Source organism: Ovis aries, chromosome 5 (genome assembly GCF_016772045.2).
Source record: "Ovis aries strain OAR_USU_Benz2616 breed Rambouillet chromosome 5, ARS-UI_Ramb_v3.0, whole genome shotgun sequence".
NCBI lineage: Eukaryota > Metazoa > Chordata > Mammalia > Artiodactyla > Bovidae > Ovis > Ovis aries.
Window position 1 is genome coordinate 47,058,006 of NC_056058.1, and position 23,268 is coordinate 47,081,273.

At 36.1% G+C, this 23,268-nt stretch overlaps 1 protein-coding gene across 50 annotated transcripts in view; it reads right to left on the minus strand.

Annotated features, from left to right (window-relative positions):
* Nucleotides 1-23,268, minus strand: part of FAM13B (family with sequence similarity 13 member B) — a 99,502-nt gene continuing 76,234 nt past the window's right edge. For 17 of the 50 annotated variants that reach the window (XM_060415788.1, XM_060415778.1, XM_060415773.1 and 14 more), the window contains 14 exons: nt 22,258-22,322; nt 19,606-19,654; nt 19,049-19,196; nt 16,284-16,349; nt 14,678-14,882; nt 13,985-14,114; nt 12,645-12,726; nt 10,773-11,002; nt 8,564-8,647; nt 8,240-8,335; nt 6,101-6,184; nt 5,846-6,006; nt 5,200-5,301; nt 1-2,371 (listed from right to left, as the gene is read on the minus strand). In XM_060415788.1, the coding sequence (XP_060271771.1) occupies nt 2,248-2,371; nt 5,200-5,301; nt 5,846-6,006; nt 6,101-6,184; nt 8,240-8,335; nt 8,564-8,647; nt 10,773-11,002; nt 12,645-12,726; nt 13,985-14,114; nt 14,678-14,882; nt 16,284-16,349; nt 19,049-19,196; nt 19,606-19,654; nt 22,258-22,322 (1,626 nt within the window). In that variant the 3' untranslated portion in view covers nt 1-2,247. The remainder of the gene's footprint in view (nt 2,372-5,199; nt 5,302-5,845; nt 6,007-6,100; nt 6,185-8,239; nt 8,336-8,563; nt 8,648-10,772; nt 11,003-12,644; nt 12,727-13,984; nt 14,115-14,677; nt 14,883-16,283; nt 16,350-19,048; nt 19,197-19,605; nt 19,655-22,257; nt 22,323-23,268) is intronic. The other 33 variants (XM_060415798.1, XM_060415784.1, XM_060415782.1 and 30 more) reach the window with 3 other exon arrangements.

Genomic DNA, 23,268 nt, shown 5'->3' on the forward strand with positions numbered 1-23,268 from the left:
TTAGAACACTGAAGTTCTTTTATTACAAAAGTCTATACAATGAGGTGCCAGACACAGCAATGCAATGATACTTACAGTCATATATATCTATATATTATTTGTATATAGATATACAGTTTTTACTTGTACCAAAGTAAAATTATCACAAACTGTCTAATTCTACCACTTACTGCTGAACTATGACACACAATACTGTCACAGAGCATGCGTGCTGCTATGCTACTTTTTATCTATTCTACTCACAGCCAAACATTAACAGTGAATAACCAACATCATGAAGCAGCTGTTAATTCTAAAATGAAACCAGTCAGGCCAATGACTTATAAAAATATGGTACTAATATAGATTTAGCATTATAAAGAAGGAATATATTATTTAAAACATTTAAATAGTGCATATGGACATTTTTGCATGTGGTATATAAAATAAAACATTCATATAAAACAATACACAGTGCACATTAAATAAGATGTTTGGATATACTCCTGTCTGGAGACTAAAAGACATTAACTAAATGCACACTGCATGATGAATTCAAAATGAAAGTGATAACATCTTCTGGTATTTTCAATTTCACGATTCTAGGTGTACATTATGAATAACCAAGCTGTATCAAAAGGAAACCACATGAAAAGGGCTGGATTTAGTGCTTTATTCCCCACCGTGTTCACTACCAAGGACCGTTCCCTCCCCCCAAAAAAGGCATTGCACACACAGGTGAAATGTGAAGTACTAGAAATGCTACTTGCTATCAAGCTACTTCATGTGCTATGTAATAGTGCCAGAAGTCTGAGGTTCATGCTTCCCTCACCTTATTAAAGGATGTTGCAAAAGTCTGTTTTTGTATGAAACAAATTATGAATATTAGCTAGTTAAGAAAACCATGCATGAGTCACTGCATGCAAAACATGGGCACAAAGTGAGACACACATCAATCCAAAAAAGCACCAGGAAAAAAATTAACAAGTAGATCAAGCCTGATCAGAATATGCTGTAAATGACTATTACATTGTTAGCACAAATAAAGTCACTATTCTGTGAAATTAATTAGCAGAATTATATCAGGAAAGAACCTGAAGAAAAGCCATGCAAACCCAAAGAAAAAAAGATATGCTTAGAGTGTATGACAAGGGGCATACCACAATAATCACATAGCCAGGTGCTTTAAATAGCATGTGACTGAGCAAATCCCTTTAGAGGATGTTTTCTTTATGGATTTTGCTAATTAACAAAGAAAAAGAAATAAAGATGCACCCCCCCAAAGGTACAAGAAAAAATGCAGTGGTATAGCCCTTGTTAAGAATAGATTCACTTCAGGCATAATGATTCTTTTGCCAATTTAAGCCCATTTGATTGAACAACACAAATCTGAGCACCATCAGTTCCTACATGCTGACATGGCTATTTTCTCACATTATCTGGAGGTGGGTAGGGGGAAAAAACGCAGGATCTAATCCAGACAAATCACATCATCACCAACTGATAAACTGCAAGTGAGGAAACAAAGAGTAACTTAAGTCCCAAAGGCAGCATGTGATATAATTCAGTTCTGTGTGTGATGTGTGGTGTGTATTTTCACTACACTAATAAGCAAGGTCACTTTTTGGTCTAGCCATTGTTATCTTCATCCAGGAGCTGTGTGACCACTGAACTGCAAAATTCTGCTAACATACTATGGATGAGAAAGCGTCACTTTGGGCATTTAACAGAAATATGTTCCATTGTAGGACTTGAAATTTCAGCTGATTTTGGTTTTTTAAGAAAACATAGAACATAGTTGCATATGTGCACATTTATAGGCTTTTCTTTCAAATTTTCAGTCATTCTGTAAGAAAAAGGCAACCGAAGAAGAATTCAATGTGAAGATTTTCCTCTCAATTTTCTTGAGTAATGAGAAACAAAATAATAAAGTTGGTAATAACAAAAAGCTTCTATCTTCAAAGTTCTTAAAGTTGAAAAGATAAAATATTAGTCTTTTAATAACACGATGTATCTGCAGTACAAAACAATGAAGAAAAGTGGATGTTTGCTAAAGGTAGAGAGGACAGTCTGTGGTTAATACGGAACATCGCACTCCCTAGATAAGGTCTACTTACCCTCCCATCATTTCTCTAGTGGCACCACCAGCAAGTATAAAATGAAACTCTCTTGAGTGCCTGACAGAATGAACTTAAGTACCAGCCAAGAACACACGATGACAGCTTCAGGGAATACAACTGATTTTATGATGTTTTCAAGGACCATATTTTATATGGATTTTGAAGAATCTTGTTTGCTGATAAGAACTTCAAGAAGCCTAAGCTTGGCTTTAATTTTCTTGTACTCCCTGTACTCCTCAAGCACTGGAACACGATCCTCTTTCTGCGCATTCCTAAGGGAGAAAATAAAACTTTGAGATCATCTGGAAAATAAAATCCCAGAAGTAGTCATAATGTGAGACAGAATATTACCCAATATAAGCTCAAATAAAAAACTGCTCCGCAAGAAAAAAAGATTATTGGACTATTTCCCTTCAACCCAACAGAATATTCCTAAAACACTTCAAATTCTGATCATTGATACTGATAATATCCATTAATGTGTTTGGATATAATGTATTGACACATTAATGGATATTATTAGTATCAACGATAATTGGAGGTTATTGGAGATAATCAAATATTTTAATAAGACATACATTGCTAGACTCTGTCAGGTCTGTAAGTGTATTTTAAGTTCTAGAGAAGTACAGTGAGTCATTTCATATACTACTTAACTCTGGCTTCAGTGAATTAAGATGTAAAACATCTTACTGGTAGCAAAAAAGTCGTCTTTCTCACTTTATATTAGGGATCCAATGCAATTCAGTTTAATAATCAGGTAAAACATTGAACTACACTAATTATAAGCAAAGGTTTTTTCACCAATAAGACAAAGAATTAGAAAGCACTTGAAAAATGCACTTGAGATTTTTTTTTTTAACCATATATGCCACCCTACACAGAAGTGTCTCATATACAGTAGTTTCCTCTTATTCATGGGGATACATTCCAAGACTCCTGTGGATGCCTGAAAGCAAATCCTATATATACTTTACATTCATACCTATAATAAATTTTAATTTATAAATTAAGACACAGTAAGAAATGAACAATAACTAATAATAAAACAGAATAACTATAACAATACACTCTAATAAAAGTTATGCCAATGTGGTCTCTCTCAAACATCTTATTGTACAAATTTAATGCCTTTTTCATATTATTAATAACTAAACATCTATCATGCATTGGGCCATAACTTTTAATAATAGCAAAATTAGTATGAATTTCTTTTTCCTTCTTCACAATTTCATGGATAGATTTGTTCTTATTATAGTTCTTAGCAACCTCAGCATATGATTTTTTCTTCCTTGACTGATTAAGAATTTTCTTTTTCTTTCCCTCTTTCCACCCCTCTTTTCACCCTTCTTTTCACTTGAAGTACTCTATGGCTTCTCTTTGGCATATCCGAATTGCTAACATATCTACTCTTGTGCTTTAGGACACATTAAGTTAAATAAGGATTAATTGAATACAAGAACTGAGATACTGTGATGGCTAATCTGATAAACGATATGGATACTGAGTGACTAAGGGGCAGGATATCCTGGTCAAAAGGATGATTCACGTCTTGGGTAGGACAACACAAGATTTCATCACACTACTCAGAACAGTTCACAATTTATAGTTTATGAATTGTTCATTTCTAGAACATTCCATTTAATATTTCTGGACCACAGTTAATCATGGTATAACTGAAACAGACAAAAAACTGACGTGGGAGAACTACTATAGAGTTAATGGCTTGGTAAGATCATCTGGTAACATGGAAAAACTCTTCTGAGGCCTGAGATAAATTAATTGTCACGTCTGGCCACAATCTGAATTAGAATGTATTTCCCTTACTTTTTTTTTTTTTTTAAATTTTAAAATCTTTAATTCTTACATGCATTCCCAAACATGAACCCCCCTCCCACCTCCCTCCCCATAACATCTTTCTGGGTCATCCCCATGCACCAGCCCCAAGCATGCTGCATCCTGCGTCAGACATAGACTGGCGATTCAATTCACATGATAGTATACATGTTAGAATGTCATTCTCCCAAATCATCCCACCCTCTCCCTCTCCCTCTGAGTCCAAAAGTCCGTTATACACATCTGTGTCTCTTTCCCTGTCTTGCATACAGGGTCGTCATTGCCATCTTCCTAAATTCCATATATATGTGTTAGTATACTGTATTGGTGTTTTTCTTTCTGGCTTACTTCACTCTGTATAATCGGCTCCAGTTTCATCCATCTCATCAGAACTGATTCAAATGAATTCTTTTTAACGGCTGAGTAATACTCCATTGTGTATATGTACCACAGCTTTCTTATCCATTCATCTGCTGATGGACATCTAGGTTGTTTCCATGTCCTGGCTATTATAAACAGTGCTGCGATGAACATTAGGGTACATGTGTCTCTTTCAATTCTGGTTTCCTCGGTGTGTATGCCCAGAAGTGGGATTGCTGGGTCATAAGGTAGTTCTATTTGCAATTTTTTAAGGAATCTCCACACTGTTCTCCATAGTGGCTGTACTAGTTTGCATTCCCACCAACAGTGTAGGAGGGTTCCCTTTTCTCCACACCCTCTCCAGCATTTCCCTTACTTTTAAAAAAGTCCCACTGGGTCAACTGTGCATTACTCAGTTAGATAAAGGCACTGGCCATATTGTATTATAGGAGCCACAAGACTGCCACAGTAATACACACCTTAGAAGTATGTGTCCTAGAATGAGACAACACAGCCTAAGCAGCCATGGTCTCAGTAGAAGAATCCAAACTAATTGAGAATAACAGGCACATTTGGGACCCTTTCTAAAAGGAGATCTCATTCACAAACACTTCCAAAAGGGTAAAGATACTGAATTAAGAAACTTAAAAAACTGCCACTCAACCACACCTCTCCAGGACAATAGTGATTTATTTTGTCAGATGTTGTTTACTCCAGCTCTACCTTTTTCTTTTCATTAACAGCAGGGCCACAAGGAAAAAAGGAAGGTTTTCTACTTTTATTTTCAATGCTAGCATCCTTAAATGCACAATTTATTTCTATTCTTATTTATTTATTTCAACATATGGGCAGGACATGTGACTTAAGAAGAAATAGGATTAAATTTTGTGATGCTCAAACAAACCTTCCATTTTGTTGATAAAATGCTTCTTCAAAGTCCCGTAATGTTTTACGTAGTTTCTTTTTTTCAGCCCTGGCTTTCCAAAGTTGTTCCAGCAATTCGGGCCTAAAATTGAAACAGGAAGAAAACATCTGAAAGGGTACTTTAAATTCATCATGCTCTTAACAGTGTTTCTAATCCTGGCTGCAAAATCAACTCAGCTGGTGAGCTTCTGGAATAACCAATGTCTAAGATTCACCTTGGAGCAATTAATAGGGCTTAGCATAAGTACTTAAAACAAACACAAAACAACTGCCCACATGATCCTAAAGTGATGCCAGAGCTAAGAATTAGAATCCAAGTCCACATCAGGTAAAGAAGCTGACAGAGCATAAACGAACAGATAACTCTCAGCTGGTTCCAGCACTTTGTCATACAGCAAATGTAGGACTTTAGTTTCTTTTAATTTTTATCAAACACTAATTTTCAATTCAGAAAATGTGAATGACAACACATTTTGTAAAGCACACTTTCTAAAATCATTTTTTTTCTTGAGCACTGTATTCATTCTCTCCAAGTATCAATTATTTAACACTGAAATTTCTTTAGCATCTAAATTTTTGAGTATTTCTTACATAAATAGGCTAAAATCACAAACTAGCACACATACATAGAAGCTGCTCGAGTACTTGACAATCGGAGATCTAGAGCCAGTTTTTCCTGATTTTCTTCAACATCAGATTCTGAGTTTTCCAATGACTGTGCCTGTACAGCAGTTTTCAAGATATCACTTAACTCAGAGGACAGACAAACACCATCTTCTTCTTCTTCCTAAAATATATATGCAAACAGAGAATCAAACATGCCATGGTTTCAACTTTTCCTTTAGGAAAAAGATCACAGAATGATTTCTGTTAAGGATTACCTTGATTTCTTCAAAAAAATGTGCAGTTTCTCCCTCTATGATTGGCTGTAACATCTGACCTCTTCGCTTGGTGGATGGAGATCCCTGTGACAATAAACATACAAATGGGTCACATTTTTATTATTCAAGGGAGATTCACTTCACTATTACAGATAAAGTATAACAGATCTTAAACTTTATTTTAACAGATCTTAAACTTTATTTTCAAAATCCTAACCATATGCTTTAAAATTGTTAGGAATTTCTGGCTATATTTTTGCTTTTTACTTGTTATATATGCATAAGAGTGATAAATGATAATTTATGTCTAGGTCATTCTAAAGAACTCATTCAATAAATGCTTTTAAAATTCTAACTAATGAAGTGTCACTGATAATTTAATTGGGAGCATTTTTTCTTTTTAACAAAGTGGACAACTTCCTTGGTCTGAGGACCCCTTCATATTTCTTTTTAAAAAAATAACAGTTCATTAACATGTAATTCATATACCATAAAATTCACTCTTTTACAGTATACAATTTAGTGGTTTTCGGTATATTCACAAAGTTGTGCAACCATCACCACTATCTGTTTCTAGAACATTTCATCACCTTAAAAGGAAACTGTACTCATTAGCCCTCTCTCCCTAGCCCATGGCAAACAACAATCTATTTTCTGTCTCAATGGACTGGACTATTCTAGATATTTCATACAAATGGAATCATATACTAAGTGGCCTTTGTGTCCAGCTTTTTTCACTTAACCTAAGTGTTTTTCAAGATTTATCCATGTAATAGAGTGTACCAGTACTTCATCCCTTTGCAGAGCAAATATTCCACCATACAGATACACCCCATCATGTTTATCTATCAGTTGGCTGTATATCTGGATAGTTTTTTACACTTTAGCTATTATGAATGATGCTACTTCTAAGATATGCCTACAAATTTTTATGTGGACAAATGTTTTCAATTCTCCTGGGTACATCCAAGGAAGAGAACTGCTATGTTACCTAGTAACTCAATGTTTAAACTTTTGAGGAACTGCCAGCACCATTTGTTGGAAAACCGATTCTCTCCTATTCTCTTGGCTTAACTTTTAGACTCCAAATTTCTCTTTATCATAGTCAAATTTAGGAGTCCATAAGATCTAGAAATGCTTCCTATAGACTCAGTTTTTAAAGACAAACCTGTGGAATTCTAAGGTGATTTTCATAAATAAATTCAAAGACTACTTATACTATTATGGAATTATGAAAACATCAGTGACACACAGAAACACTTTTGTAATCAAAAGACAAAATCAGTATTAAATAAACTAGCTATACAGTATAAACTGTACATGATTCACTGTTCTAAGAAAACTGCTTATATCTAAATAAAGTTCTGTTGAATGACAGCCAACTAAAAAATGGCCAGTTTAAAAAAGAATGTTTTTGTAAGGGCTAAATGTAAAAGCCTAAAGGGAACCCCTATTCAAGAGGAGTTTAAGCAAACTATAAGCTCCAAAGAATGAATTCGCTGATGCAGAATGGGCTACATGCTATCTTCTATTTGAGCCTGAGACACAGCTAGAGCCCTACCATCTAATGGTTAACTTGGAGATAGCACTCAATATGCACGTAAGTTATTAAAAGTTTTCTTTTTTAAAAAAAATGCACATATATATGAATATATAGTATTATTTTAATAGACTTTTTCATTTAAAAGGATGAAAAATAGGTTTATATTATTCTGCAATTAAGGGAACTGATGGCCATCACAAGAGTGATGTATTTTCAAAGACTTGAATTTAAATGGAAAGAAATTAGGCAACGGTCTGAAACATGAGTTTTTAATTCTATAAGTAGATGACCCTGGGCACATCACTCCCGAGTCTCAATTTCATCACCTGTGAAATGAGGCTACCATCCTCTATCTGTGGTAACTTAACTTGTCAGGACTTAATAACATAATCATAGATTAAAATGCCTGTAAGAGTGCCTGGGAGATAGTATTAGGCACTTATTAATTTCCTATTATTTTAAAAGCAGTAACCTCACCTTACATACACAATCCTTGTTATCTTGGCTGTGTATTTCTCCAATATACTACCGTATGGATTTTTTTGGAAAAAGTGGGTCTTGGTAAAATGAACTAAATACTCGCATGTTTTACTTACAAGGACAGGAGTGATGCTAGCTCTTGTCAGCATCTGTTTTACAAGTCTGTATCTATCATAGAGAGGTTTAACAATATGCCTTTCTTCCCTGGTCACCTGAAGCAAGAAAAACGGAAATCACCTAGTTATCTGAAATCTAAAATTTCTAAAATATTAGGCAATATGACTTTCCCTCCAATTTTTAAAAAGATATTTTAAATATGCAGGTAATCATCTAAATGTAGGAAACAAGGCTCTATGAAACAGCTCAAAGATGTGGGCCACAAAAGTGATTCATGTTCTCTAAGACAGAAAATCAAATCTTTTCATCAAGAGAAACATTACCGGCCTTCCATGTTGACTTTCATAATAAAGAAGACTTTTCTGGAGAGAAGTTTTCTCTTCTACCAGATGATCTTTTGTCATTTTCTAGAATAAAAAAAACAAAAACAAAAAAACCCTCCCATTAGCTACATCATTCCCTTCAGCAATGTAAGTAATTTGGTTAAAAGGATCAGCCCATTACTCTAGCTTAGGTTAGTTAAGAACACATCTTTTGCTTATGGATTTGTAGGCAACGTTTTTCAGCCTCCTAGAGAATCTGGTCTTCTAGTAACTAGGTACCAATTCCCTTTGGTGGTTTGATTTATATTTTATCTGAATAAGTTATGAACACAAGAGCTTAGTGACTTGGGTTAGTTACCTTCTTTTTGTTCAATATCCTAATCTGTAAATGGGGATAACATCACCTATCTCATAGGGCTTCCCTTGTGGCTCAGCTGATGAAGAAACTGCCTGCAATGTGGGAGACCTGGGTTCAATCCCTGGGTTGAGAATATACCCTGGAAAAGGGAAAGGCTATCCACTCCAGTATTCTGGCCTGGAGAATTCCATGGACTATAGCCCATGGGGTTTCCAAGAGTCGGACACAACTGAGCGACTTTCACTTTCGCCTACCTCACAGAATTCTAATGAGGACTAAACAAGTTAATACATTGTAAAGGCATTTACAATGCCTTCTCAGCACACAATAAACAAAATAAATGCCTGTTATCTTAATTTTGCACATAATCTATTAGAATTATAATTTTTGTGTGTTTGAGCACATATTCAAAATGCATGCATACACAACTATAGATCTTATAACTTGGTATTTCTCCTAAACTATTAAGAAAATCTGGTACTAGTATAGTGGAAAGCCCCTGAAAAGAGCTCAACAATATCAATTTGTGACCCCAGACTTCTACGCTATGATTTCTGCTCCCCTTCACCTGGCATTTAATACTGAAAATAAGATACTCTTCTGACATCTTTTAGTACTCCAATGGTAGTAGGCAGGAGCCCCAAATTTATTTGCCCATAACCCCCTTTCCCTCTGTTTGACAGCATGACCTTTAACATACCAATGAACCAATGTTCCACAGACTATACTTTAATCCAAACAAACTCTCCAGTTACTCTCTGTTGTTGTTTAGCCACTAAGCCATGTCTGACTCTCTTGTGACCCATGGACTGTAGCCCACCAGGCTCCTCTGTCTATGGGATTTTCCAGGCAAGAATACTGGAGTGGGTTTCTATAACAAGTTTTTTATATTAAGTACATTCAGTAGTGTAAACTTTGTAAAACACTGATTTCAACCTCAAGTTCGAATCTTAAACCTAGGAGAATGAATGTGAATAAAGCTGCTGCTGCTACTGCTAAGTCGCTTCAGTCGTATCCGACTCTGTGCGACCCCATAGATGGCAGCCCACCAGGCTCCCCCATCCCTGGGATTCTCCAGGCAAGAACCCAGGACTGGGTTGACATTTCCTTCTCCAATCAAAATCATTTATAGGAAAGGGAGTGGGGAGGAGAGGAGGTTAGTATAACATAAAAGCAAAACCAAGAAAAACTGGGGAGGGCAGCTATTAGAATTTCTAAGCCAGCTCTGTTTGAAGGGAAAAAGACTCTAATACTGAGACCATGAGGTGTACTCTGTTGTCAAGAGGGGTGCACATCAGGAATCATCACTAAAAGTTCACCTGAAGCAATCTACCTCTGCCCTCTTTCAGCAAACTTCATCTAATAAATGATCTTGGGTGCCAAGTACCTTGACCAGGACTGCCTAGGCATAGGTTATACTGAGTAATGGTTCATCACAAAAACGCATTGTTAGTCCTCATAGCCATACTGTGTTATTTTAATGGACATAATCACAGTCACATGGCTACTGAAGGGATTCACTGGAAGAATGCACAGTCAGGAACTGGCATAAGCTAAGAGTTTAATACATGCAACTACTAAGATACAAGGCCAAGATTCAAACTCAGGTATGTCAAACACACTCATCTTGCTAACTGCTTCCAATGTAAGTGAACAGATCACATTCAAGTTTTTTTAGTTTTATTCTTGTGACTCAGGCACTTCTGTTGTGCTGATAAAAACATTTTTCTTAACTGCAAACTTGTTGACTCAGGGCAGCAGACTACCTAGACATCATTATGCCTCTACCGTAATTATTTTATTTCAGTGATTCTAAAGGCTAGTCTGGGCAAAACCACAGCTCAAGATTACTTTGATATCTTCTGGAAGACACCTCTCGACACGTTTTTCTTTGAGTCTTTTCAGAATAAGTTCAAGTGTTGCTTCCTTAGATGGCTTCTTCTCCTTGTGAATGACCTTGGAGTCATCTTCATTCTCTTCATCTTCATGGTCTAGAGAAGAGCCAAAGCTTTTTGGAAGAGTGTTACTACGTGGACGTGTCTGAGGTACAAATTCTCCATCGGAGGTTTTGTGTTTTGCATCTACATTTTAAAATCAAGAGGATAAATCAGTACCACTGATTTTAGCTAAAATGCAACTAAATCAAAAGAGACGAAAGACATACAAGAGGAAAGTATACATCGACAACACACAGGCTCAGGAATTTCAAGGTCACATGAAATATTTAAATTATATATATACCAGGAGAACTGTATGATTTTTCTTTCAACCAATATTCACAGAATGCCTACTAGAGTAAGATGCTCTGATGAGTAAACAAACAGACATGGTCTCTGTTGTCATATATTCAGGAAGTAAAAAATAAAAACTAAGTAATTAGATTCATAAAATAATTTCAATGAGTGCTAAGTGCTATAAAGAAGATAAAACAGAATGATGTCACAATGTTAAAGAGACATGCTTTTTGAAAGAGCAACTCCTTTGGATGGAACTGACAAAGAAGGCCTTTCTGAAATGGTGACATTCTAGCTGAACATGGAATAAAAAGGGACTAACCTAATATAGAAGAACATGGAATTAAAAAGGGACTGACCTAGTATAGAAGATTTAGGGGAAGAACATTTCTGCTCCGTTGAGGCAACAGTCAAGCCAATGTTCTTAAACCATGACATATTTTTAAAAAAAAACAGAAAATAAGGAAAAGTGATAAAATGGGGGAAAGGGCAGACTACAAAAAGCCTGGAAAGCCAGCAAAGGGTTTGAACTTTGTTCTAAGTGGAAAAGGAAGCCCACTAAAGAGCTACAAATAAGACAGTACATAGTTTTTTAATAAAAAATAATTCTGGATGCAGAGAATGCACTTACTGTAGGACAGTAAGAGTGAAAGAAAACTGGGAAATTAGGAGGCTAATAATTTAATGACAATCATTAGTAATACATTCAAAGTAGTGATTTTCATTGATGGTTGGAAACTGGTGTTAAATGAGAAAATTTTTTACAGAATTGTAAAGGAAAATTCTAAATAAGTAGAACTTAATTAACCGTAAGAATGTAAATAAACTCAAATGACAACAGGGACTCTGTCTTGTTCACTGCTACAACCTCAGATGTCTTCAAGTACTTGGTACTTACAGACATTAAAATTTTTGTTTTATAAATTCAAATGAGTAAACCAAATGTGATGCTCCACCTTATACACACATACTTGGTACAGATAATTCTTTAAGTATTAACAATCATTAAAAAGCATGTTCACTAAATACCCACAAAGTAAATGTATCTTAGCAACTGCTATACTGGGCTGACACCCAGTAACACAAGAACCAGTTTTTGATTCAACACAACTTACAATTTAGTCTTTGTAGTATAAATGATTGATGATTAGATATTCTCAATCTTAGATGAAATACCCATCAAAAATTCTTAATACCTACCCAAACTCAAAACTGCTTAATATTTGAAATACTCATATAAACTTCACAATACAATACATACCATCTAGAGCACCTATCAAAAGACTATTACTAATAAAAGAGGAAAGGCATTTGGAAGAATACAATATACTATTTCAACTTTGATTATAACTAATAAAAGAACAAGAGAACTTTTATTTTGCCAGTGTTCAAGATTTAAAGTTATCAAAAATTATAACTATAATGCTCAGATATTATTATAAAGAATACTTTAAAATGCAATTATACTGAAAAATGGCCCATTTTATACCTTTAATTTGCTTTCGCAGTTTGGTGAGCTCTGTCATCCATTTTAATACCTTTGGATTGGCTGCTATATCACTGTAGGAGGGCTGAAAAATTAGAAAAACAGAATCACAGATTATGTACTCATCAACCCCTATCTGTGCTAAGTCCGTCTCTGGGAATTGCCTTTGCCCACATGAGCTGCCTGGCCCAAGGTTACAACCCCCTCCTCCAGAGCAGCTCACATCCATGACTGGTTATATAGGATTAAAAAGGCCTGGCTTCTTCATCTTAATTCAGTCAATCCTGAATCATCTTAATTCAGCCATCCTAGCTGGAAACACTGGAATCAGGCTGAGGCCATTAATGCAACTATATCCCAGGTCTACATTCTCCTCTCAACCATAATGCCTTACTCCTTACAGCTTTAATTCTCCCTAAACACTCCCTTGGAAACGGTATGCACTGAAATCTCTGTCTCAGAATGCTTCCCAGATAATCCAACCTACAACAACTCTACAACTAAAAATCTACTCATAGACTGCCACTGTTCCTTCATAAAGATAATGTTTTAAAGAAATTTGTTAATACCTCAGTAAAATTAATAAATGAGATTCTAAAAAAAAATAGGAAACAATCATTAAAATCTTTGTGGGTGTGCAACGTGGGGTTTTTTGTTATTATTGTTGTTGGGGTGTTTTGGGGGTTTTTTTTTTGCAGCATGTAGTGTGGCATGCAGAATCTTAGTCCTCTTACCAGGAATGGAGCCCTCACCCCCCTACATGGAAGTATGGAGTCTTAACCACTGGACTGCCAGGGAAATCCCAAAGGTTATTTTAATTTCTGCTCAAATAGTATTTGACAGTGTTCACAGCAGAGAGTTCACTCAATCTTCATTTATCTTACTTTAAGTAGACAGGGCAAGATAATTAAGTAAAGTTCTCTCAGAAAAGGTCTAGCAACTGGCAGAAAGCAGATCTAACTAAACGTCTTCTGACTTCAAGTATAAGACTTTTCCTACTTCACATGTTCTAACGATTAAATATCTCACCCCTTCACCCCCACCTCCCCTGGCTACCTGTGGTTTTAAGGGAGCAGAAATAGCATTAATATAATCTGTCAACGTAAAGTATTTGCCTTAAAATTTGACAAACTCTTTTCCAACAGAAATACAAAAATTCAGTGGTACAATGGCAAGAATACTAGTCCGGACTCAGAATGCTAAGGAACTATATAATCTCAGATCTATATGAGTGCTATTTTTCTGGACATCTTAGATTAGTTCTTTCTTCCAGGAAAGAGATGGGAGAATGTCCTCTAAGTTCCAATAGATCTACTTTACAATGGACAGTGCTACAAACTTACCTTGCCATTTCTTTCCCTTTCAAATTGTTCCTCAAATTGTCTGATTTTTTTCTGAAGTTTCTTGACTAATTGATATGGTGTTCTGTCCTCTCTTTTTTCATCTTTTGAACTAAAGGATGATCTTCGAATCCTGAATTAAAACAAGAGGTAAACACTGTTAGTTAAATTTTCAAGTTATCAACACCATCTCTCCTATCACCCTGATAAAACATCATACTATTATCAAGAAGTAAATTTTTTCAGTGCAATTAAACCCCTAACACTGAAGGGCAGGTGGTAAAAAGAAACTTGAACTACGCTGGAGACCACAAAAAGCTAACACAGTAGCAATGAAAACAATCTGGAATTATTCAAAAGGCGTTTGGGCAAATGCAGAAAAAAAACAAAGACACCAAGCAGCTTAGAGCTCTTTTGGTGTCCAAACTGCAAAGGAAACGTTTTAACTTTCAGGATCAATTTCAGTCATGAATGAATAAATAAGTACATCACGGAAAGATGTCTATCAGAAAGCAAACCTTAATAGACACTCAATGAACTCAGAATTTGAAGGCACTCAAAATAATAAACCACAAAAGCAGGCTTCATGAAATTGGGAAGAAAGCTTTCAACTATAGGCCTAGAGGATTAAAATCTCTCAAAGGACCTGGGTATGTGATAGGATTCACTGCCCATAAGAAAATAAAAATCATTTACCTAGCAAAAGAAAGTGCTTTAGATGAGGACATTTCTGGATCATGTAGGAAACGCTGGCTTTGCCCAAAATCTAAACTTCGATGTGATAACACTGGAGGACAGTCTTCTTCCAGAGGGTGATGATTCATTCTTCCAGCTTGTGGAGACAGCTGAGCTTCTCCAGACTCAGAGTCTTCCTGCCAAGACTTAAAAGCAGGAAATGGCTCTGGAAAACAAACACAAAGAATAGTACCATGGGTCTCTTGGTTCTGTATGAAAAAAAGTCACACAGTATCAGCCATACGTTCTTTAAACCATATCACTCTGTAGTGGTTCACGTAATATTTATGGGATCCTAGGATCTTCATATAGCCTACTACAGTTTAAAGTTGTCTGAGCTTCACTTTTTACTTCAGTTCTAATTTCACATAAGGAGTTACACTTTAAATTTCTGAAACTAGTCACAAAGCAAGAAGGGACACTGTCAAGCTCTTCAAAATTATACTAAATGCTATTTTTCCAGTAGGGAAAAGTCTTCATTTAGAAACAGTAAACATTTAACAGTCCTTAATTGGGAATTTAACTAAGCCAAATGCTGCCAGATGAATAAATTGTCCCTCACTATCAAGTGACTATGTTAAGAAGTGGAAGCTATTCCCCATGCTATTCAGAATACTCAGCAAATGGAGCTCTTGGACTCCAACAAAAGAACTGTTACATTTATAAACAAGCAGCTAATTCACCTGACAATACCTGGACTCTAACATTAAACAGAGGTGGTTATTTTCTGCTACAGGATTCCTGTGTATAATACTTATGTTAATAATTAAACCCAAAAGTATTAACAAGACAAAATTTAATAGCAGTACTCCTTCTTAAGCACATTTATTTCATCAGAGTTATCCTATAAGTTCTCAAATGAAGCCGTGTTGAGGTATCTGATGTCTCTGCACAAATAAGGCTTGATTACATACAGAACACATACAGATAAACACACAACCCACAAATATACTCCAAATACAAAATTATCTTCAAGTATCCCTTGATTTGGGGAGGGGGTCAGGACTTTTCCATCTACACATTAACTTAATATAGACTATAGTGTAAATTTTTGATGCTATGGCTTTTAATAGCAAAAATGAAGTGTTTTAGAATGCAAAAATTGGCTTGACAGTGTCAAAAAGCAAGAATGACATTTTTTTTCGCACAATACCTATGAACTGCTACTAATTTAGTTTAACTTTATGCATTAGCAATTTAAAGCATTACATTTTTTTAGGATAATAAGAACATAATCAACTTAGTTTTTAAAGCCCAGATCAATCTGATAACTAAAAATTGGGTACATAGCGTGCAATCCCATAATAAACCCAGCAATAAAGTGATTTTCAAAGCAACCCTTGTACCTGCTTCCCAGAAAATAAGTAAGTGGAAATAAACATTTTATGAGATATCTCCTGTTTTAAGAAAAGAGGGAACTAACAAAAAACAGTATTTTCTGGGTATCATTTTTAACCCAGAACAGTTTTCCTAATATTTGGGGACAGCAGGAGAAGGGCTAATAAAAAGGCAAACAAAGTGAACCATAAAAAGGCAAAAAAGCTAAACTATGGTGAACCATACTTACCCTCCCCATCTCTCTGCAGATGCATTGTTTTGAAATCAATGAGGGGAAAAGTGATAGGGCATGACGCTAATAAAATGGAAAAAATGGCAAAAAATACTAAAGTGAACACACAGCACAGTCAGAACAAACCATACACATAACTAACACAAAGCCAAAGATACCAAAAACATTTCCCTAAAACCAGTTAGGCATTCTGCTCAAAAACTTTATTCAAAGAAATTACTACTAACCAAACTTTAAAAACAAACACAAACATACATTTCCATGTCAGCAAGCAAGGCAAGAAAATTAAAGTAGTGCTGTTCTATTAAAACTCAAACATAAAACTGAAGAAATGGAAACTTAATCAGGTACTGTGAAAGCTTTTCAGTATAAACAATTTGACAGAAAAATATTTCCCTTAGTTTGCTCTGCAAAAAGATTCTACTGTTACCTCATACAAGAGTAAGCAGGAAAGAATCTGAAGTAAAGATGCCCACTTCCATTAAAAACCAAGACCTCTGGATGGCTACAAATGCATACTGGTGGCAGACATGTGCTACCCACTCACTAACTGCATTTTGCTGACTACCCTTGGAACAATACAAAAACCCAAGACCCACATACTTAGGAAGAATGAGATGGTCCTCCATTTGAAGTCACCCTACTTCTCTGTTGAGTCATTTCAAACGGGGTACATCTTTTATTCCAAGGTATGCAGATCTAAAGTAATTTGGTTTCTTGAGGAAGACTATTATTTTAGAATATCCTAAACTCCCAGTTAGAGAAAATATGTCTCTGTATTGTGGGCACAAGTGGAAAGAGCAACATGGTCTGCTAACAGCCACTCTCCCAAGCACATGCAGAGTTCATGGCTGAGAAGTTCACTCAGGTGTTGACTACTGTTGGCTCTCTGAAAGTCAGTGACCCGTATTCCTGGAAAAGACAGGAGGAGGTCTATGTGGACTTGTCACAGCTGTTGAGCCAGGGCAGCTCAGACACTGAAAATCAGGGATCAGGAGTACATAGTGACCTTCCCTTCCCTACCATCACAATCTGTAAACGGTGGATTCCGAACAAGGCAACAAAAGACAGCCTAGCATCAGGCTCTCTTTAGGGAAGCCCTCAGAAAGCTGAAGCTGGACAGAGAATGTCCTATCTTCTCAGACAATGGAAAACAAATGGCCTTCTATTCTTAAAACTTAAGATCAGGACCCTCAGGCCAAGGACTATAAAGGGCTATTTATCTGCATCCTCCAAAAAGCAGCAGCATTAAATACTGTGCCAGAAGCCCAGCTTCATCTTTCAGAGACTCCTTTCCTAACTTTCAGCTCAAAGGATGCTCTGATGACCACCACTCCTTCTCAGTAACCACGCCAGGATGAGTAACTTAAAGGGACATTTGATCTTCATTGCCACCAGAATGCTAATATATCCCTAACCCTGGGGAGCATCTTCATAAATCCCAGACATCCTGAATAACCCAGAACAAAGTAAATGGAAGATAACTTCCTGATTTAGTCTAAGTTATGACACATAACACACCGCTGGGCATGCCAAACATCTAGGCCAAAAAGGGAGGAGTGGGGTTGAAAGACAACAGTAAAGATTGGCAGAATGACTTGGTTGGGGCTTTTAAAATATTGGCTATACCTTAAAAATAAATAAAAATGCTCCAACTGTGACCAGGTGTGTAGACTTGAGGTGGCAAAAGGAGTACATGATATTGGCGTTGCAATTCCTTGTTACTGCCACTGTATGTCATTAGCTAACTTGCCAAAGGTGAGATTACGAAGGGATCTTCATTCAAGTGAACATATATGTAACTTTACAATTTCTGAGCGGTCTCCTTATCTCTTTACATAGGAAAGGATATGATCCAGAAGCCCCCCTGGATCCAAATATGCTTCTTATTTCTACTCCTCAACTGCAACATTTTATTTGAACGTTTACAAATACACAGCAAAGTTTTTAGAGAATTTTACAAAGGACATCCATATACCAATCCCCTAGATTCTACTACTAACATTTCACTATACTTGCTTCATAACATTTCCATTCCATTAACCACCTTGTTTTCTTCATGGATTTCAAAGTAAACAGTAGATATCCATATACTCTTCCATAAACCCTTCTGCATGCTGATCATTCACTGAAGTTTGGTATTTATTTCTAGTTTTTGCTCCTTTTGATTAAAAAAAAAACTAAGGTCTTAAATACACTTCTGCTGAGTTTTAACCCGTGTGGTTTTGCCTTTTTAGTTAAAATTAAAATTTCTCTCCTTTGTGAAACTTGTTAGGACCCTCCTCCCACACCTTCAAAACCTAACAGAGATACAGGGACATAGTACAATATTTGCTTACAAATACCTCTGAAAATAATCTCTTTTAAATGTATTTCTGATGATTATAAAGAAAAGGTAGCTGTATTCTAGGCTCTTTGTTTAAAGTGGTGAGATCCCTAACCACTAACATACTGGACTTTCAAAAACAGAGATAGCACCTGGTTTGGTGTAACAATTAACAAAAGCCTACCCTTGATTTTATTTTCTTTATGTTTTAACATCCATCCTCAGAGCTAATGGATCAGATAAGAATTAATTCAAATAAGATAACTGCCCCATAATTTCATTAGTGCATTTGAGTAAAAATAATCACTCACTCTTATATGAACCAAATAAAAATGAATAAGGTTGCTCAGAAAAGAGCAGTAATCTCATTATTGCCTTGGGTAATTTCAGTTACAAATAACATTATCAGGAAAATAATGTGTGTGGGTAAAATTACCTTCCCATTTATCACCATCAGAAACATTCTTCAGATCTAAAAGTGGAATTTGGACACATGCTGCTTCCCCTTGAACACCAACACTTTGACTTCCTGGCACTTCTGATTCAGTGTTGGCATTCAAATCACATATCTTGCTACTAGAATCCTGTATTTTAAAATAAAGAATACATTTCACAAACAAGAAGCTTTCCACGCCCTATTTAAAAACAACCAGCTTATGTTCTTATACGGTCCTCATTAGTTTACTGTGCCTACTTAGGCAACTGTCCCAGTCCCACCATTCAAGACAAAGTCTGGATCCCAAACTGAGAAAATTGTTTTCATAACCAAGTTTCTTGCGATCAAAAGTGGCAAATTAGAAAACAAAAGCAAAAACAAACCAAAAACCAAAAGTGGCAAACAAGTGGCTGCTTGATTGTAAAACAACTGGTAGGAGTATTTGCATTTAAATCTCCTTTAAACCTATTAAACCCAAGAGTCAAAGGCTAGATACAATAACTGGTAGATTAAACCTAGTCAAACTTTAAAGAACCATAAAGAAAAGTAATTCTTACCAGAATCAAGTGTGACAATTTATCACTGTCAAGTGACAAATATTCATTCCTAAAAATCAAGTAAAGTTATTAGTCTTTTAAGAATAAATTGGTTATTATCACTACATATTTCTTATCTAGATTCCTCTCTTTCTCATAGAGTTAGCATTTACAGTGTGAGAAAAGAAAATGACAACTGCACATATGCCCATTCTTTGGAGCCCTATATCTGGAAAACACACACTACTGAAAATATGCAGAGAATCAGTTCATGTTCAGAAAAATTATGTACATTCACCACTCCCTTACACATCTACTCCCCAAAACGAAAAACACTTTAAAAGGAAAAATATAATTCACAATAATTAAAAAACAAAAGAAATGAATATATAATGAAAAAGGTTTTATAAAATAAGTAATAGTTTTAACCAATTGACTTCATTCTTCCATATTCTGGAACATCTTTTTCCATTTAAAGATATTTTTAAAGGTAAAGCTATGTCCTAAATTTTAAATCTGATGGTATTCTATTACAATCAAAACAAAGTTACTACTTCTAAACCTCTCCTTCTTCAAAACATAATGGTAATAACATAAAAAGGAAATTTTATAAAATTTCAATTCATTTATTTCCCTATAAAAACTAATCCCTATCTAGAACAAGTGTTAAAGCAAGCTGTCACAAATCATCTCTACCTACTTGACCTCAACAGAATATCTAGTATCGCAGTAAGTTATCAACATGCTGACTGTAGGAATGTCCTCCTCCCCAAAGACACTGTGGCAATGCAATCTACAGTGATACTCATAGGTGCTGCTCCTCCCCTGCCATAAAAGTGTGCACAGGTCTTGATCTAAATGTGGCAAGTCAGCTCCTCATATATATATAATTACCTTGTCTGCTGAACATGGAAAACAAACTAAATTCCCTGGCAAGCAAAGGCCCTCTTTTGCTTAGAGTGGGAACAAATGGGGGAATGAGTTAAATTCTAGCCCTAACAGATCTAAATTTGAGAAACATGAGGGTTAAACAAGCAAAATGTAATCTACCTAACCAAGAAAATCTTTTGGTCTAAAAAGCAGCTTGCTAATCTATACGTAAGTTGAAGAGGAAAGAGCTTTCTCAAAAAAGCTTGAGTCCTCACTAGATGGATCCTTATTGTTCTATCAAATCCAGATGTCATCATTTTGGGGATGCCTGTTAATGCTGTTAATCTTTTATCTTCAGCCCATAGCTCCAATATTCCCTGGGCTGGAAGAGGATCATTCCTGCCTCCTGAAAGGAAGCACAAGGAGCTGCTGTAAGCAGGAAATCTGTGGACCTTCAGTGTAGGGGGATGCTCCAGAGACATGGCTCCAAAGAATTTACCTCCCCTAAGAGAACAGGTTTTCTACTCACAATTAAGAGACATAACAACATTAATGCAAGTTTACCCTTGCCAACAGGCTGCCACCAAATCAGTAATGTTGTACGGGATTTCTCAGTATTTACAGTCTAGTCTGCAACTTCATTACTGATGTGTTTTCAGAATATCAAACCGTCATTAAGAAAATTATCCACATTTTTTAGCAATGTCTTAACAAATCATAAAAAGAGTAACGACATCCAAAACTTTAAAACATTCTAGAAAGCTTCTGTTCAAAGGGACTCTATCAAGCATCTATGGGGACTACACATAGTTCAAAGACTTATTGCCTAGGGAATGCCCCCTTCCATTACTGCAAGCCAAGGACATAAATAAGGACTAACTGCGTAGGACTGTACTGGGACACACAGAAGAACTGGAATAGGAGCAAAAACATCCCTATATGTTTGTTCAGGCAAATATGTTACAATCTTTCAGTTAGTTGTCCACAGTTTCAAGACTTCTGAATTAACTCACTGAAGCATGTATTCAGAGTATCAATAAACTCCTCAAGTGAAGTCGCTCAGTCCTGTCTGACTCTTTGCGACCCCATGGACTGTAGCCTACCAGATTCCACCATCCATGGGATTTTCCAGGTAAGAATGGAACCCACTGGAGTGGGTTGCCATTTCCTTCTCCAGGAGATCTTCCTGACCCAAGGATTGAACCCGGGTCTCCCACATGGTAGGCACTGTAGGCAGACGCTTTACCATCTGAGCCACCAGGGAAGATGCAATAAACTCCCAAACTGTTCTACAAATCAAGTGAAAAGTTTGAAGTGTTTCCAAGAAGGCAGTGTTCTAATTTCTGAATGTTTTCTAATTTATAACACCAGTCTTAACCTGTATCTACTCTGAATATTTATGGACATTTAATATGCCTTATGCTGCTGCTGCTGCTCAGGAGCTCAGTCATATCTGAATCTTTGTGACCCCATGGACTGTAGCCCACCAGGCTCCTCTGTCCACGGGATTTCCCAGGCAAGAATACTGGAGTGGGTTGCCATTTCCTTCTTCAGGGGATTTTCCCAACCCAGGGGTCCCATCAGTATCCTGCTTTGGCAGGTGGATTCTTTACCACTGAGCCATCTGGGAAGCTCCAATATGCTTTATACTTATCATCAAAATCAGATGTTTGGTTTTGTTTGCTCACCTAAAATATACATTGTAACAGAAAGCTTCATCTAAAAAATTCACCCCAGAATCTGTAAAGAACTCCAATTTTCAAAATGAATAGTTAATTAGCAACAACAAGAAAAAATGCTTACCTCTCAAGACAGTCATCTTCACCATCACCATGGTCACTGCACGGCTCTAACAATATGCCTACACACTGACAAAAAGAGCACCACTTATTAATGGAGTTCCCATCCCCTTAAAGTGGAGAGGTTTCCAATCTAAATTAGGATATTAGATTATACGTTAGTCAAATGCCCCTCTTTTAACTACTACTGATAATAGTCTGTAGGTGTTAACGTCCCTTTTCAGAGAGTAATTTGCCTTCCTCAAAACTTGAGTTGTGTGTATGGGGGTGCGTGTGTATAAAATGAGGACCCGGTATTTCTTGCTACCCTACTGGGCAGTAGCTACTGCTACTACTATCACATTCTTTTTCCTTCCTTAGAATTTTCTCCTCTAAAAACGATGGTCTGCTACTTCTCTTTCTTGTCAGCAGTGAACATAAAAGTTGGTTAACTTCCTAGCAGGTAACAGAGGAGTCACATAGTTCACCAGATCCCTTTATGACATACATTTGAAATAACAACTCTGAAACTCAAAAGCACATGAGAATGCTCCCTAATTTTCCAACGGGCTTTGAGATACCATTCCATGCCTACTCCTCCTTAAAATAAATACCTATCAAGTCTAGTACAAATGTCCTGTGCATTATTACTTCAAACTATGTAAACCTTTTAATGTTTTTGATGATCACCTCAGAAATCAACAAGATTTGATCTTCCTAGATTCTTAAAGAAACTGCTACTTGTGCAGTTTTGTTTAATGTAAAAGACTGCAAAAAGTTATTAAAATACTCTCTCTTTTTGAACTATGTATCTCTGTGAAGCTAACTAGCCTCATGCACTTGAAACAAAAGAATCTATAGCAACAGAGGGAATGCAGAAGCACATATGAGAATCCAGCTGACTTCTAACTCAGAAAGTAGCAAGATCTTTCAGTATGTATAACAATGACATGCCTCAAAATAACTTCTTTTAAAAATAGCTGCTTTTTATTAAGGAAAAAAAGCAATCTTATTTATGTTACCTTGAGTGAGTTTA